General features: G+C 39.8%; 1 protein-coding gene across 1 annotated transcript; it reads left to right on the forward strand.

Moving 5' to 3' along the window:
* The first annotated feature begins 10,013 nt into the window (after positions 1 to 10,013).
* On the forward strand, positions 10,014 to 15,043 carry LOC104133654 (ovomucoid-like). Its single transcript, XM_009647079.2, has 4 exons — positions 10,014 to 10,077; positions 12,167 to 12,186; positions 14,330 to 14,457; positions 14,998 to 15,043. The coding sequence occupies exons 1-4, from the start codon at positions 10,014 to 10,016 to the stop codon at positions 15,041 to 15,043; spliced, it is 258 nt and encodes an 85-aa protein (XP_009645374.1).
* Positions 15,044 to 18,380: the final 3,337 nt, after the last annotated feature.

The following is an 18,380-nucleotide window of genomic DNA, read 5'->3' on the forward strand; positions in this document are numbered from 1 at the left end:
GACTTAAACAACCTTCTACTGGAGGAGCAGGGGTGATTCCTTACCTAGGAGAGTAAGGAGTCGATGAACTACTGCTTCTTAAATACTCATTTATTCTACATTACCTTATAACCATTTTCGTCTCAACATTTTTTCATGAACCATCTGTAAGAGAATGAACATGTAAATGTATTGGACTGTCTAAACAATGATTCTCATAACAAAAAATTGAGGAAACAATTAGAATCCATTTAACATCAGAGAGGAAACAATGGATGTAGGTTCATGAACATGGGTGGTTTTCTACCTAACTAGGCAATTATAAAATACTGTTTAAGAAATATAGGAGCATTTGGCTGTTGCTAGTGTAACCCATGCTGATTCGTATCCATTGATAGCTTTTGAATCAATGTTGAGCATCCAATGCAGCAGATAATCCATATACAGCCAGGTTTTACCAGTAAAATGAGAAAGGGAGTGAGAGAGAGAGAGGCGATATTTGCTGTTAGAAAGAAAAGCTATTAGCTTCTGCTAATCCTCGGAATGGCTGTTTTCTTATTCTGTGAACTGATTAGTGTTTTCTGACAGCTGTAAATTACTCTCAGCCTAGCTTTCCAGGTCAGAACATATTTTTACATATGGAAATAACCTCCTTCAGATCAACACCAGAAAGAATTATGCAGATTTTTTATCCTCTTCCTCTCTCCTGTTTTGTAATTTTTAGGTGGTGGGTTTGTTTTTTTTCCAGTTAGGTGTCGATGTAGAACTCTCTCACCTCCAAGTCTCCCAAGTCACACTGTTGAAAAGTTGTAACCTTGTAGCCCTATTGAAACACTTGCAATGAGATCACACTGTTCTGTGGATCCAGTCTTCATTGGTACAGGGGCATTTAGGGATCCCAGTGGGAGCGGAAGGAGATTTTTCAGGAGGGTGGTAGCTGGCCAGGTGTCTAACTCCCATCAGTTGAAGCTGCATCCCTAATCCCTGTCAGACGCAGGAACTTCTGAGCCTTGCATTATGTGGTCCTGAGTCCTTCAGAGAAATTGGGTGGAGGCATTTCAGTAGATGGCTCAGACCAGCAAAGCTTTATTGCAAAATGGACTAAAAATCTAGGTATGAGGAAAATACAGATCATTCTTATGTAAATTTCCTTTCTCTTATTTTACAGATAACCAGGAAGAGATTCTAGGAGAATGGCACAATGCTCCTAAAGAAAGCAAAGAATGAATTAGAACAAGAACATAAGCATAATTAGGAGAAAAATTCACATTTCAGATTATTAAGAAGCCATAATATATCTTTTTTGTAATAGATTAATAGGGTCCTGATTTTGGCAGCTCTTTTACGTTCTCCAAATGAGTAACACCTTTAGTATACATCATGTTATATTAACATGTATAGTATTTTGATACATTGCTGTCAGCTATTATTGTAGCTTCTGCATATTATTGCATCACATTTATTTATTCATTTATTTATTCATTTATTTATTTATTTATTTATTATTTATTTACTTGACATGACTTGCAATGCCAGATGATGGCACTTGCTATTCAAACTGTTTCATGTGTTAATTTATTTGGAAAGTAACTTACTGAAAGCACCGGTTTAGTATTTCATTATTTAATTGTTTTATTATTTGATTATTTAATTATTTATTTTTATTTATTTTGTTGAAATGTATCAGCACAGGAAGCCTTGGCTGCATTAGGCAGCTATGTATCATGGCCATCCTTATCTTCCAATGTGATGGTAGATATTTCAGTCAAAGAAGGAATTGCAAGTTCAGAGTCCTAGCAATGTTAGCTGCTCCGTTTTGTCAGCTGTCTGCGCTTACATGGTGTTGATGCCCAGCTGGTGAACAATGCAAATGGTTATCGCATGAGAGGGCAACCACTCTCAAAGCCCTACGCCTGCAGCGGTACCCAGCTGCCGTGGAAGCAATGGGAGTGCTGGCGTGGAGGCAGCTTTGAGGTGCTGTGGTTGGAAGAGTCTGGTTGTCCCCTCTCACGAACATGAAAGGAAGTGGGAGCCAGTAGCTGAATATAATGCCCCCTAAACAAAACTCCTTTTCTTTCATGCTTGTGATCATTAGAGGCTCTAATGTAGCCAGCGCATCTCTTGCAGTAGAGTTTTCTGACAATAACATTAAATCAGACCTGCTGTGCCACAGGCAAAACTGCAGAGCACAAGTAGTCAGGAATCTGCAACTGAAACCAAGGCATCTTAAATTACTTAGAAATTTAAATGCCATGTATCTGATAGTTCAGAGAGCAATTGGTAACTGGTTTTATATGTGGATGTTAAGCATCTAATTAAAGTTAGAGTTTTAGAATACAGATTTTTATAGTTCATTTTGAAAATATTTCCCTAGTACTGCAACATGTGCTAGGTGTCTTCACAGAACCTTGGGGAAAAAAAACCTCAAGTCCTAGTTCTGATCTGCTTACAGTGTAAGTCCCCAGGTCTGGAAAGAAGCAGAAGCATGTGTTGAAGCCTGTGCATTTTTGTTAAACCACCTAAGTCCTGACTTTCAGGAAGGCAAAATAAATTAAAATATCTATGAGGATTTAGGCCTTAATCCCTGATACAGAACCACGGAAATTAAAGAAAGCCTTCCATTGTGACCATCCTTCCTCTTTTTTCAGTCTTAGAAATGGGTGGTAATTACAGATATTTAAACAGTGAAATGTGGGAAGTATCTGATATTTCAGAAAACTGTTGATGATCTAGCTGCAAGTGCTGTTAGTATTTATTAATATTAAGTGTACGCATCTTATTTCTGCTATAAATGCAATTTACTGTGCTTGGTTTACAAAGGAGCTAATAATAAATATGTCTGAAAACAAGTAATTTTGGTTTACTTGTGATCTTTTAAGATGAATAGTTAATATCACTCTTCAGTTTCCTAACAGAATATTATACACTACTTCTGAGGCAATGTCTGTAGGGAGAAGTAGTATTATTGACTGATGCTACCAACTTCATGGCCTGTAAAACTGTACAGGACAGCACAGAAAAGTGAGGTCTGTTAGTCAGCAGTCTCCTCTAAACCCTCTTCTGCAGGCTAAGAAGTGATCATTTCTTCTGCAGTCTAAGAGTACGTTGAAGTTCGCTGGCCTTTGTGGTCAGGAGGTTTGCAACTGAAACCAGGCTGACATATATGCTGAGGTCTTTGAGGTTTCTCTCCAATACTGGCGGTACAGTGTTCAGAATTAGTAGGACCTTCCCATTCTTCAGTTATCTGGGTTGAAACCCTGGCACCTTTGAAACCAATCATTGAAAACTCTCATTAACTCTGATTCAGCCTAGCTCTCGCTCCCAGAAATACTCAGGCTAAATTTGCAAGTATCCTGACAAGACTATATCGATCTATTACCTTTAGAGGAATGTGCCTTTCTGTGCCATGATCCCATAAGGTGAGTTAAACCTCCCTACAAGAAGCTTTTCTGGCACAGATCATGACGTAATGGTGAGCTGGTAGTGAGGGAAGTTGTTGCTTAAGATTCTTCAGAAAAATAACAAAGCACAGCTTGAAACTGCCTTTTTTTTTCTGCAGAAACCAAGTTAATTTTAAGATGGCTGCTCTCCAAGACATAAAGTTGTCTTCAGTCCTTGATTATCCATTTCCTGGGCTTTAAGTGGATCCAAGTGCCTCTGAATGTCTACTCTAGGAATTGTCAGACAGTCTCCCAATTCTGAGTAACTCCCTAGATTGTTTGAAAAGGTGTTAATATCACAGCAAAAATATTTGCTAGGGTGGCTTTATACATGGAAGATCATTCCCTAACATATTCCATCTGGTCAAGTAAATAATAATTGATGTGTCAGTTAATCCTTGTACTCCTCTTTCTCAATTCCTCTCCTTGTTGCACTGCAAATAATCTGGAAACCTTCTTATAAATGTCACAATGCACAGACTCAGTCAGGCTGCACAACATACAAAACTGCCCCCAAAAAACCTTCAGATAGCAAAATCAAAGCTTCTGAAGTAAAACAATGGTAGAACTAAGTTTATTCCTGAGGCCGCTGGGGTATGAGAGTCATCAATCACATAGACATGTAATAGGTCTTTTACTGGACCCCTGTCTTACTCAGTGACCCACCATTCTCTGGAAAGGGCAGCTCCTCCAGCTTTCTATTCATATTCATCATTCAACATGTGGCTTTAGGTTTTGCCTACCACACCTCCCTAAATCTGCACTGAACAGAGACTGACTCACTCCCTCCAGGGCTTTTTGTGGGTGCTCCTCATATTAAAGAATGCTTTACAAATAGTTGCTGTACTTAACGAGGCACTAATAGGTTTCAGTAGGAGCTTGCTATCCTCTAAGTGCTTCAGCCATTAGAGCTAGGTAAGCAGGCACTTGCTAACAGCAAAAGGAAAAAAAAACCTTGAAAAAGGAAAAAAAAGGCTTATGTCTAATTAGGGGTTCTGTGAGAGAGCACATACTGGATTTCAGGTCCAAATGCTTCATATGCACCCCTCCTTCCACATTGACCTTCATCCTTTCCCAATTCTTCGTAAATTGTAGCTTCTCTTTTATAAAAGGTATAATATTTTGATAGTGGCAAAACCAATGTATGTCCTCTAACCTTGTTCTGAGACATGAAAAAAACCTTAAAAGAAACCTTTCCTCAAATACCTCAGCTTGACTGACTTCAGTGTGACAGAACTTCAAAGTGCTAAACACCTGGAAATCACATCTTCAGTACAAAACAGAAGGCAATTTAAAATACATCCTATTGAATGCTCACTGTCCAGTTCATTCCGTGCTAAATGTTAAGCTGTTAATGCCTGTTTTGCATATAGCTGTGAAGAATCAAGTCCTTCAGAAACATCAACGGTATGACACTAAGTAACTCAAAGGATTCACAAGCTAGTTGCACAACAGTAGGTATCACAGCCGTGTAATTTATCATAAAGAGATCAGAAGATACAGAGAAAAAGAATAAAGATCAGAGTGTCGTGGTGGTGGGTTTGGGTTTTTTTTACTTTCTAAAAGAACATATGAAATCTTCAGTTGGGATCTGTCTCAGCTTGATACAAGAATGGCTCCTTTTATCTTTCTTAAGGTGTGAAAAATGGGAAACTCACCTTCCTTCAGGCAAATACCCAAAAGTTTTGGCACAGTTTGATGCCTCAAGAAATGCATTGCTTGGTTTTCAAATCTTCCATTGAGGTAGACTTTAAAGTCTGATACATTATTTGTTCCTGAGTGGACAACCCTAACCACCCACACACAATAAAATTGAAGGAGCCTGTGTACCAGATTGTGTATAAACATGCACTGGAATCACCAAGAGGTCTGAATTCCCACTCATGACCATATTGATATCTATTTTGGCTTGCACATTCTTCTCACGTGTGTGCAAGCCTATATTTTTTAGCCATTCCGTGTGCCCTTTTTTCAGCACCGTTGATGTCCTCAATGTGAGGCACCCCGTCATGTGAATGGGAACGAGCTACTGCACATCAGTGCTTTCTGGAATGCAGCCAGATAACATCCTCCCATGCAGAATAAAGCAGGCACTTAGCTCATGACTTGCAGCAGCAGCAGCATATCTGGCATCACCTCTGCACTCCATTCATAGCTCCAAAACTAAAAGCAATATACCAGTAACTGACAAATGTTCTCTCAGAAAAATATGCACTAATATTTTATCAGATGTAACAGACCCATTAAAGTGAATAAACATTTGTTCACCAAGTAATTAGTTTTTCTTCTTCAAAATAACAACTTGGAGAGGCAAGAAGTTGGAAAAAGACAAGATACAGTGATAAAAGTAGAAAACTATGAGAGGCCCACAATTAACATGCATGTATTCAGTACCTCCCAGCTCAATGGAAACCAGTGTGAGTTCGCTGATGAGGCCAAAATTTTACTCACAGTTTTTCAATCCAGAGTATTTGCCATAAATTTCAGAATTAGTTTTAGGTATGGTAAAGAGGCCTACTTACCCAGCTCTGGGAAGCAGCTATCACTGAACAAATCTGAACACTTGTTTTCCAAGAAACAACTTTTTTTTTGAGTAGCTAAAATCAATCCAACTACTCTACTGTCCGTGTCTGCTTTGTCAAATTTAGAAACGTTAACACCTAAGGTCAAATATGTATGCCACAAAGTCCCTAAGCAGCGGACTGCCAGCAACAGTTAATATTCACCTATGAGAATCACAGAATCAGTTCAGGTTGGAATGGACCATGGGGGTCGCCTGGTTCCCCACATCCCCACCCCACCACCAGACCACGGCCAGTTTAGAACACACTGATTTTTTAATATAATGACGGATGGAGTTTCCATAATCTCTCTGGGCAACCTGTTCCAATGTTTGCCTACTCTCATTGTGGAATTTGTTTTCCTCACATCTAATTGGAATTTCTCGCGCTGCCATTTGCGCTATTCTCTCTCTTCTGTTCACTGCGCACCTCCGAGAAGAATCTGGCTCTTGTCTTCTCTGTACACCTCTATAAAGTAGCTGAAGACAACAGTAAGACTTTGCCTTCTTTCTTTAAACTGAACTACTTCTCTCAGTCTTTCCTAGTATGACATGTGCTTCATCCCTCTAAATATCTCGGTGGTCTTTCCCTGGATTTGCTCCAGTATTTCAGTGTCTGTCTTATGCTGGGGAGCCCAGAACTGTGCACAGAACTCCAGATGCAGCCTCATACCTGCCAAACAGGGGGAAATGATTTTTTTTTTTTTACTTGATAATTACATTCTTACTAATACAGCCCGGTATGCAGAGTTGGACTTGTTCACTATAGGGGCAAACCATTGACTTGTCCACCAAGAGAACAACTGCTCTATTCTCCTCAAACTGATGCTGAATGTTCTCGAAGACAGCACTCCAACATAGAAGAACCTTTGGCCTCCCTGAGGGTGACAGGTCTTGGATTGTCAGACCAGCTATGTATGAAGACTACCAGGGCAAACAACAAGTCTCTGCAAGTTTGGACAGAAAGGCGCCTCAGATGAAGCATATTTTCAGTCAAGCAGCAACTATTTTCTCCAGTTGGGTAATGTGAATTCTGCCCATTCTTAAAGCTAGGCATACAGGTACTGAGATACTTCCGTGTCCTTTAAACTGGAGTTGCAATAAATGCTTTGTGGCATTACTTTTTACCGAATTTAATTTTGAGATTTTGCATATGAGTATTAGTTCACTGCAGAAAGTGAAACAGAGCGTTGCTTTCTGTGTATGGCATTTTTCTTCTCAAAGTTTCAAGGCAGCTTTGATATTTCAAAATGCAAAACTCTCCAGAACTTCAGCTGATCCCCTGCTGTGCCCTGCTTGTAGTGAGCTGCTATTTGCACACCCTACAACATGTCACAGCTTCTCATCAGAACTGTATCCCTCCTGAGTGGTCTGAGCAAGCCCTACAAAGCTCAAGGTCCACTGCTCAGAAAATGAATCTTAATTTGATTCAAAACACCTAAATATTACTGGAAAGAAAACATTCACTCCATGGCTTTCCTGCTATGGGGCACAGAATAAACATCAGGACTCCTTTCAACAGCAAGGCAATTTTCAAATGCTAAGAAAAACCTGATCCAAAATCTGCCTCCCTCATTAGCCCCCTCCAACCTCCAAAAGTCCTCTCTTCCTTTCTTCCTAAGAAAATCCTTCTACATCAACTCAGAAGACTGCAAACTGATGTTTATATTCTTCTGCTAGAGGGATAGGATGGATACTGAGGTTGCATCAGACAGTACACTCTGTAGCACCATATTAGGCAAGACAGTGTAACCAAAGTGGCAGATTTCCTCATACCAGTGTCAAAGAACCTGCGTGTTCTGTCAAGCTGCAGTTTTATAGTTTCAAGATATTCTCAAGAGTCTTGTTTGCCCAAAACTATTCAGACTACGAGTACCTTCTGGGTTGTTTCAGGTTTTGCTCTTGTTGCCTAATGCTGGTAATTGTCCATCAACCAACAAACATGCCCTGAATATTCTCCACGGGTTTATACATGCTCTGTGCCAGGCTCTTCAGAGAAGGTTTGGGCTTTCCAGAACAACAATTTCACTGACATTCCAACGCAGCAGAATCCAACCCCAATTTAAATCACAGCCTCTCTTTTGTGATCTCTACCTCAAAGGAATAGGCACAGATGTCCAAGTTAAGAACACGGGAAAATTTAAAATGAAATCACTGAAGTAAGGGCATTAAAAAAAAAATAAATCTACAGGCTTCTGCCTCAAAAGAGATCTTTACCTATCCTGGAACTGGAATTTGATGGCACCTGGGTTTTTTGTCCCATTAAGTGATGAGAAATTAACCATTTATTAATTACCTACATTTTTTAAAGACAAGATGATCCGTATCCCTCTTGGGATGAGTTAATGGGGCCCAAGGTCTACCTGACCTATTACAACCTTTTCTGTAAGAACTTTCACTCCCTCTGTCTTTGTGCCATTAGCATATATGACCCTAACTCCTGCACGGGGAAAAAGCCCCAAGCTGTCTTGCAATGTAGGGAAGGTAGTTGCTGAAATACTGTGAATTGTAATGGTGTGCAGGGATCTTTCATATTGAGACAATTTGCACATCTATATTGCAAATCACTAAAGAGAAAGTTCTTCTGGAAGGATGGGTTCAAACAAAACTATAGGCTCAAAACTCCACATTACTTTGAACTTAATGAAAATTAAGACTCAGACCTGAGTTTCCCATTGTGACTCTACCCCTGGTCTGTATTATAAAATCCAGAAAATTATGCCTATTGATGAAGTCACTAACTGGTGTGTTGGATTTGTTTAAAGAATACCACATGATATGACACCTATTGTGCAGGAAACAGCAACAACGGAGAAGATGGGCAGGCAGAGGGATCTTCTCGATATGTCCATGACAGCAAGCTACGCAGTAACCCAGCAGGATGCACAACGGCTGTGAACTCAGCACTTCTCTTCGCTGGCAGTGCAATGCGGTATCTTTGCTGCTTCTGGAAGGATGGGTTCAAACAAAACTATAGGCTCAAAACTCCACATTACTTTGAACTTAATGAAAATTAAGACTCAGACCTGAGTTTCCCATTGTGACTCTACCCCTGGTCTGTATTATAAAATCCAGAAAATTATGCCTATTGATGAAGTCACTAACTGGTGTGTTGGATTTGTTTAAAGAATACCACATGATATGACACCTATTGTGCAGGAAACAGCAACAACGGAGAAGATGGGCAGGCAGAGGGATCTTCTCGATATGTCCATGACAGCAAGCTACGCAGTAACCCAGCAGGATGCACAACGGCTGTGAACTCAGCACTTCTCTTCGCTGGCAGTGCAATGCGGTATCTTTGCTCCTTCTGTCACAAAACATTGGTTTTTGACCTCTAAACTGATGGAACTTTAAAGGCAGAAGAACACTGCAAGACTGGGGGATCTTCTGGGCTGTGTGTGAAGGTGAGGGTATTCACATGAAAAGACTTTTCCAAGCAGCAACTACTACCACAGAGCAGTCTGAAAGGGCTCAGTGCATGGCCATACTGACCAGCATCGCCTCTATCCACAGCCAAGTGAGAAGGGTCTCCAAAATTTCCAGAGAAGAGGAATTAAGCATTCCAGCTGTACTGGTATGAATCTTTTGGAACGCACCCAGTAAGAATTATTTTTTCGCCTGGGAATGACGTTCAGCTCTAAGGGTCAATATGGCAATAACAGAACAGCAATAAGTAACCACCTTACTGAGTCACTCCTTGAACTCGCTAATGGAGATGGAACAGTTAATTAGGCAAGGGGATTAGCCAAAGTACAATACATCTCCTTTATCAACACAATCCATGCTGTGACACTCATCTTTGCCCTGTATGTATGACCTTCATGGTGTACAGAAGACATTCTTATTGACACTACCCATGGGCAACACCTTCTTCTAATTACCTTCTCAACGAGGGGGATTTCATCATCAGGGTTCCTGCTCTTGTGCATGGGTATATATATCTCTCTCTCACAGATTCGGATATACACATTTAAGCTAAGTCTACTGGAATACTTAGAGCACAGATTGGCTGTGAAACAGGTCGAGAACCCATGTCTGCCATGAAGATAACAGGCGCCTTTCTGCTCCTCGCCCTGGCAGTTCTTTGCTTAGCAAGTGAGTAACCTTTTTTACTTCCTGATATATTGTAGTTCTAATGTTCAAACACTGCAACCTTCTCAGTCTACTGGGATAGTAAGTGAAATTTTCTGCTTGTGCACCATTTAGCAAGCAATATTGCACCAGCTCTATGGTTGCCAACTTGAGTAGATGAAACCTATTCCTTGATGGTGGTGTGAATCAAAACTGCATTCTGCATTACAACTAAAAAGTGAACTGTAAAGCCTCAGAGCTAAAGCAGGTTTTTACCTACTTATTTTCTTCTTTCATCTGAGTAGGGAGCTTGGGGCTGATGAGGTCCTTCTCCTGCCAAGCCGAGCAAGCAGGAGACAGTTGATTATCCACAGGCCACATAATATGGCTGTGAATAACCTCTTTATGATGTTAGTTTGCCAGGCTGGTGAGAGCTTTGAGGCACAGGTGGCTCTATGATAAAATAGGGAGCCGAGAGGAATTTTTTGAGCCTTCACCTGGTAATTGTTTAAAAAAAAAAAATTTGCAATTAAAAAAAGAGAAAGATACAGACAAATAACTACATTTAGAATAACTGAAAGAGGAGAGCCCAAATCTTCTATGCTTGTAGTATAGTGGTTCAACAGCATTATGAATGTTAAAGAAGTGAAACAATGAAAATATTAAAACAAAATCAAACTTATGAAACAAAATAATCTGTCGAATTTGAACAGGTCTGAAAAGTTTGCTTTGAAAATCATCTCAAAATCAAAATTATTATGAAAAATGTCAACTTCAATGAAATGCTATGCTTTTGATGGAAACTGTTCTTTCAAACAGTGTTTCACTAACTGCAGATAATCAAATATTGCTTTCATAAGAATTCCAGCAAATCCCTTCCTTGAACTTTCTAGTTTAGCTTGTCTGCACCAAAACCATATGGATCGATACTTTTTGAGCCACATCTTCTTTGCATTCACTCCCAAATACATAGTGGATACTAAAAGGTTACCAGAGAAAAAATAACATCTTAATGTTTTTGTGGAAGTTGGTTAAATCTGATCCACTTCAAGAATAATGAAAACTCAGGCAAACTTCTGGTGACATAGGCTGAAACTTGACATGGAGCATTATTTATGCTAGTTTTCTTTACCTTGGACAACTTTATTAGATGAGATGTAGGCAGCTCCATGAAAGGAAGTTTCAGTGGAAAGCTTAATGGCTTTAAAGATCAAAAAAGCTACATTTAGACAGAAAGACAAGTGCTAGAGCTGTATTGTCTTTTAGATCATAATGCATTTTCTTCCTGCTCCTTCTGTACAGAAGTCTCTACCTGATAACTTTTATCCCTTGGAAGCCACAAAATGACGATTACAGGACAGGAGAAGAACAAAATACATTCCTAAAGAAAGTAACAAATGTGTCACCACAATGGAGACATGCCAATGTTACTTGATTACGTTCTGGGAGGCATAATTATCATTGTTTTGAAGGAGCATTTTGAAGCCCCACCTGAGAACAGGGCTCCATTATACTAGATGCTATGTGTATACAAAATAGGAGCCAGTCCTTCTGCCAAATAGTCTAGAACCCATATCGACTGACAAGGGAAAACACTTTTTAAAGTGGCATTATGATCTAGATTGCATTATCATCATTATATATACTTAGCATTATATTTTATTTATTATCCTCATTATTGACAGAAAATCAAAGTATAAAAGGACCACATGATTTGCTTACAGCCACATAGGATTTTCTTTTTTTATAAACTTGAGAAGTAAAACCCAGTCATACTCAACAACTAGTTCATCCTAAAGAGACTGGCCATTGACCATAATACTGACTCCTGGGTCTTCTATCTTTCTCTGCTGAAAAGGGGGAATTACCTCTGACAGCAAAGGCTGTTCTGGTTGCTGACACAGATTTCTAAGGTAAATAATACAAAAAGGTCTACTCGTTTAATAGATCCTGACACCTGTATCTTATTAAACACTGAAAAACTACATCAGTATTTACTTTCAAGGAAGTAAGAGACTTGATGTTGCTGGAAGGGCTGGTACCACCCCAGCTGCAAACTGTATCTTCAACAGTGGTTTTTATTTAATCTTTTGTGATTCTGTTTATATTGCAGATGCTGCCAAAAAGAATGAGGTGAGTAATTTTCTCCTTCATTTCTGGATAAAAAAATACAGTTTATAACATGAGGTCCATGAGGTAAAAAAAAAAACATATTAAGCATTAATAAAATGCTGCCAAAGTATTTCAGAGAGAAATCCCTGAGTTTGAGATATGTCTTTTCCATACTGTTGCCCTGACAACTTCCAGACGTTTTTACATGTAATGCAGTCTGGGCAAGAAATTGGGCAAGGCCAAATTTTAAGTCAGAGGAATCAAGGGTTTTTTTAATGTTTATCTGGTAATGGCACTATAAGGCTTTCTTGGTGACTTTCAGATCCTAAATCATGTACCTAGAGATTTTAATTTCTTTCTGACTATGCTGGAGTGTCCATCCTGGTGTCAACCACTGAAAGAAATGATGCCTCAAGCAATAAAATTCCATACACAGATGAGCAGAGACAAGCCCTTTGGGAGTCCAGTGGACAGTAGCAGGGAGTGGACATTCACACTCACAGAGCTGCTGTATAGTACAACATATACAACCTCTGACGCTGCACCAAGACACACATACTTTTCCAGGAGGAGCCTGTTCTGCTCTCCACACCAAACTAAACATCTTCCCCATTTTGCCAGCTGTTACACATATGTATACATGGGGCAAATTCACCTACTTTCTAGCTTTTTTATTAGCTGGCCCCTGCCTCTCACAAGTTGGTGGTTTACCAGTTTCAAAATTATAAGCTACAAGCTACAGAGATTTCGGCCCATGCTACTGCCTCTGCTGGGTTATGCGGTGAAACCTGCCAGGTCTCTGACCTGCTTTTGCAGTTGGGGTTAGGCGTACTTCCTCCTGCTTTCTGGCCACAGAGTTTGAAAGGTGTGAGCAGCCAGGGCTTTGGAGGAGAGGGAAAGGACCAAATGAAGGAAAAACTTAGGTAAGCTAACATCCCATATGCTTTTTTTAATGGGACACTGGATTTAAGCCCATAATACCCAAAAGAGTGATTGGCTAATGACTTTTTGCTAATAGAGACTTGTCAGTCTGTGCTGCAGCCATGCCACAGGGGCTGGGCTGCGGAAGGGGCTGACCGCACACATCTCCTCACCTCACCTGCCTGCAGACCCTGGGCAATGACTGGCATAAACCCAACCATATAATCTGTAACAAATTCCAGGGTTTGGCTGAAGCAATACTCCTGTCCTTCACTAAGAGTTGGAATGAAAGGGAAAAAAACAGGCCAAAACAACAGAACAGCAAGGCTGGGTTCTGTTTTAAACACATACATTTATAATACATACTTTGGCTACATCTTCAGAAAGGAAAAGCTCCAGTGATAGTGTCCCTCCAAAGACTCAAAGCTTCAAACTGTCGCTAGACTAGCAGCAAAAAGAGCTGAACCAATTTTAGTTACAACAGCACCTAAAAGGACAGGTGACTTCCTAGGCAAGCAAACCCCAGGCTTTTCAGGATAACAAACAGCATATTAAATAGAATATGTGCATTGCAAAAGGAACTCCTTGCTTGACAAACACCAGGAATGACATTCCCTTGACACAAGAAGATTGAGCTCCAAAACCAGGACGGGGATGTTTTCAGTCATTTCTTTTATTAGTTTGTACTCCCATTTTCATATATAAGTCTGTAATGAATACAGTCCCACTATCAGATGAGGGCCTTTCAACAATTTCTTTTCATGCTAATACTTATGTAGAGCTTTACTTAATTCTGCCTGGGCAGACCCTTTTACCAGGGTAAAAAGCATCAAGAGCTGATACTTGTGCAATAAAGCGACAGAAACCCTTCATGTCCTTGAGAACTAATCACACCTGAATTTACTTACAATTGCACTCAGGTAGAAAAAATGCTGTCTTAAATTTTCTGTAGATGGAAAAGGGGCTGTACTTTTTCCAGTGACTGTATTGTTCAGACAGACAGCAAAGTCCCTGAACGTGCTCAGTACCTGGCATATGTAGCATCACACACATCTCTGTCAGAAGAAATGTTTCTTTTTTGAGGTTTAGGCTCAGCTTATATAGATGGTGGAGCCCCATTGACTGTGCTGCTCTAGAGCAGCTGACAAGCTTGTCCAAAAAATTCATATATTCATTATTTCTCTAGGTGAATGGAGAATGTGAGAAAGATGGATTCAAAGAAAAAATGCTAATGTATTTGCAGGTAGACTGCAGTGAATACAAGAGGTTAGAGAGAGGAAGACCTATTTATTGTGAAAGACTCTACCAACCTTTTTGTGGCTCTGATGGGAAAACATATAACAACAAATGTTCTTTCTGCAAAGCAGTCCTGTAAGTACAATATTTACTTACTTACTTACTTACAATAATTACTCCTGAATAAGACAAAATCTGAGATTAGCTGAGTTATTGGGTATTTCCATACCACCTAAATGCTATCATTTTTTCAGGGTCACTACTCCTCTGCTTCTTTGCTTAATCTTTATAGACTAATTGCTTCTCCCACCAATAAGGTCCAATTGAGCTAAACAAATGAGCTTCATATTTGTGTGAGCAACTTCCTATTCTAGCAGAAACTGTAGAAGTCGGACAGTAAACAGGAGCGTCCAAAGAGCAACACAAGGCTAACAAGGCACCTGGACCCAAATCAGGGCATATAAGAATTCAAAAGTAGTACTGGAAATATCTTGCTTTTTATGGATAAAATACATAATTTTTAAAAGAAAATTGTTTACAGATCAGTGCCTTCTTGTCTGCTACAAATGTTTATAGCATCTGTTAGCAGATTGTTGGCTGAGAACTTCAGAGAGATTTTAGTTTATAATTTTAACTTGCTGTCTGCAATGTCTATGTCCTCCCTTTCCTTTGCAGGAGAAGCAGAGGTGCCTTACACATCAAGCAAGCAGGGGCATGCTGAATGAATTCTGCGTGACACAGAAGAGTGCTGAGAACAGCTTTACACTGCCTTATCATGATCTCTTAATTTAATTTCAGTCATCCTGCCTGTTGTTATGGTGAATAAAGCACACAGTAGGCTTTTCAGTTGTGCTCTGTCATTTGCTCCTTCTCTCTGCTCCTGAGTGTTAGGATTGACACTTCTGTCTTCCCTGCAAAGCATTTCCCTGGGATTCTCAGGAGCATTACTGTTTCTGTAGCAAGTTGGTTTTCACATGAGCCCTTCATTATGTATTTGTTGCCACAGTTGAAGTTCAAATCTTTTGACAATGCCACCTCATTTTAGGGGACACAAGTCAGTGGTGCTTTTGCTTTCCTTGTTTGTGAAGTGTTTTCCTTCATTTACTCAGAAACTTTTGTGGACACTTCTTTTCAAAGGCTTCAGCTTTCCTAGGCAGTGTTTCGACTCTTCCAGTTTTGTAGCTAAATTTTTCCTCTAAGTTTGTACAATTCTGATTCGTGTGTGTTGTATAGCTACTTAGTTTGCATGTTTATTAAAATAAACGTTGACTCTTTTTTTGTTCATGGTGACCTTTTTAGAGAATAAGTTTATTGCATCCATTATTCACAAATGAGCTATTTCCCAATTTACAGAAAATAATCACAGAGCAGGAGCTAGGGCCAGAGGTAAAAAAAAGCGTGGAAGACAAAAAGTTGTAACACTGATAATATGCACTAGATGGCCTCGTGTGACTGAAATTTACCCTACAATCTGGCTCTTTTTTTCCTTCAAATGAAACAAAACTGGTAAACTGTAAGACTGTATAAGCTTCATAGCAGCATCTGTGTTAAATCCTGTCACTTAAATGTGTCATTAATGATTCTGTTCACTTCTGATAAGTTGGCTGCTTTCAGACCTGAAGAAATTTCTGTTCTGCTCTTACATCCTTATTATCTTCATTATTAAGCTAATTTATGTCTCTTACACTTGAATAGCCAGCCAAGGGAATAAATTTTCCCAGAATTAAAACTTACGAATGACTGACTTCACTGGGTTTACACATGAAGAAAACTTTGGAACTGGAATGTGGGTATCATTTCTGTCTGGTACTCTAGCTGGGCTAGAGTAAGACTCATACTTCAAAAGAATGGAAAAAGAGGAAAGAAGCTCATGTCCTTGCCTTTGAAGGCAAGACACCAAAAAGCCTAGCTATTCCACTGCTGGCTGAATGTCACTGTAGCACCAGGCAGACTGCATTCTGTAATGGAGGGACCACTGTCAGTCCACAGTGTTAGTATGTGCTCTTTCTCCTGGCAGAGCTGAGAACATCACCCTCACTCCCTGTAGAGGAGAAGAGGCTGTTGGACTTTATGTGCTGCTGATTAACAACCAAAGAGTGAGCCTTTCACGGGCTAGTTCTTTACCAAGGAATTAAGCAATGCCAGGACACAGCTGTGAGCACTGGAAATCCATCATCTTTACTTCGAAATTGTTAGTACGGCCCTGGAATGATCCTGTCTTGGATCAAAATTCTTCCCAACAGTTCTCAGGCACATCTTGGGAGGCTAGGGACCATTCCCAAACAGGAAACTGGATGAAAGCATCCTGGTTGGGAAGGTAAAATAATTTCGTAGCAGAGATGTGACTAGATTCATCTAGCTGGCCTCTGGATGAGAGAGGATCTGTTTAATTTGCTAGTACACACTGATGTAACCCTAGTCTCTAGTTTGATTTATAATGTGAACTGGCTGAACTGTTTTTACACTAATTGCCCATTACACTCAGTACATCTGGAACATCTGGAAGAATGCTAAAGCTGAAAACAACAAAAAATGAAAGGAAAATTTGAGGATTAATGAAATGCTAAATTAAGTATCTAAATGGAGTGCTATTTTCCAACCAAGCAAACACCATAAAAAGTAAATACTGTGCATTTCTGTGCCAAATAATGCTAAATAATGAGTGTATTTAACAAGGATCTTCTTCCTGACTGTACTGTTCCCTAATGCATTGCATTGCTGGGGCAAAATAGCAGTAGCTTCTGAATGTTATGTAAATCTTGGCCAGATGGATTTCTTAACGTTATTATGTGCTGTTCCCAGCCAGTGGTGTGTCCCATGAAACAACAAGTAGCAGAACAGAAGACTGTTTTTGGGATGGAGTGGGTTTTATTCCGCACTGTGAGAGGCTTCAGACTCCTTTCTAAGGGACAGTGGTGCCCTTAGTACGCTAAAAACCTACTCAACACTCTGGATCATTCAAAGGCCACTAAAACTGATGGGAGGCTACCTGTGACCTTGGCTTTAACTCTCATCTTTCAGAAAGGAGAAAATGGGCATGTTATTTTCAAGGTGATGCATAAGCAGTAGATACTCAGCGTGAGGTTATAACTAGTGATGTCATCAGTTTAGAACAACAGTCTTAGCCAAGTGCCAGCATAAAATTGGAAACTTAAACATTGAGACTAATGAAGACAGATGAAGAGTTTCTGCATAGACCACAGCCCCCTTCTCTTTGTAACTGAAGTCAGGATTAATTAGCATCTTCATGTGTCAAAGGACAGACTACTGTTCTGAATGCTGGATCACACAAGTATGTGAGGAACATAAAGCAAGGAATGTGGTCACTCTCTTCATAGTATCTCCCAGACTGTGTTTCTGCCTGGCGTATTTCTCAGCAAAATCAGATTTTATGTGTGGTGTGGGTGGGGGGAAGTGGTGGAGGGGCTCATCTTCAGGGGCCATGTTCTTCATGAAACAGAAAAAGCACAGTTCATTAAGAGCAAGCTATAGTCCCATACAATGCCATCTTATCAATGTTATTCCAGAAAAGCTGGCAGAACAAATCACTCTTACATTCTTCAGCTTTGCACTTTGTTAACAAAGGCTTAGTTAATAAAGGCCACTTCCATGAAACCAAATGTTCATTTCATAGTTTAAAAAAGCACGCCTCAACACAGTAAGCAGGTTTCTGCTGAGGAGCAATGGAATTCAAGTCAAAGAGGATTATTTTTTACAGAAGGTAAAATACATTACCACAACAAGGGAAGCTAAAGGCAAAATGTAACAAATACTACAAATCTTAGGAAAAATGAGAGAAAATCTTCAGGAGAAAAAAGCTCAGGGAAGATTTTAAACCAGGAAGCTGGAGAGCACTTATCCATTCCTTCTCCTTGTTGTCTCCTCAGGCTTACTTTAGTGCATAAACCAGAGAAATGTAATCTTTGCTGATTCTTGAGGGCGCATCTGAAAAAATCTTTTCAGCTAACACATGTCAGCTGAAAAAATCTGTAGTGAAGCACACATTGACCACACTGCCTTCTTTCTTTTCCCATGGCTGCTTAGTGGAGAAGATTCCG

Source organism: Egretta garzetta, unplaced genomic scaffold (genome assembly GCF_000687185.1).
Source record: "Egretta garzetta isolate BGI_Z169 unplaced genomic scaffold, ASM68718v1 scaffold209, whole genome shotgun sequence".
NCBI classification, from domain to species: Eukaryota; Metazoa; Chordata; class Aves; order Pelecaniformes; family Ardeidae; genus Egretta; species Egretta garzetta.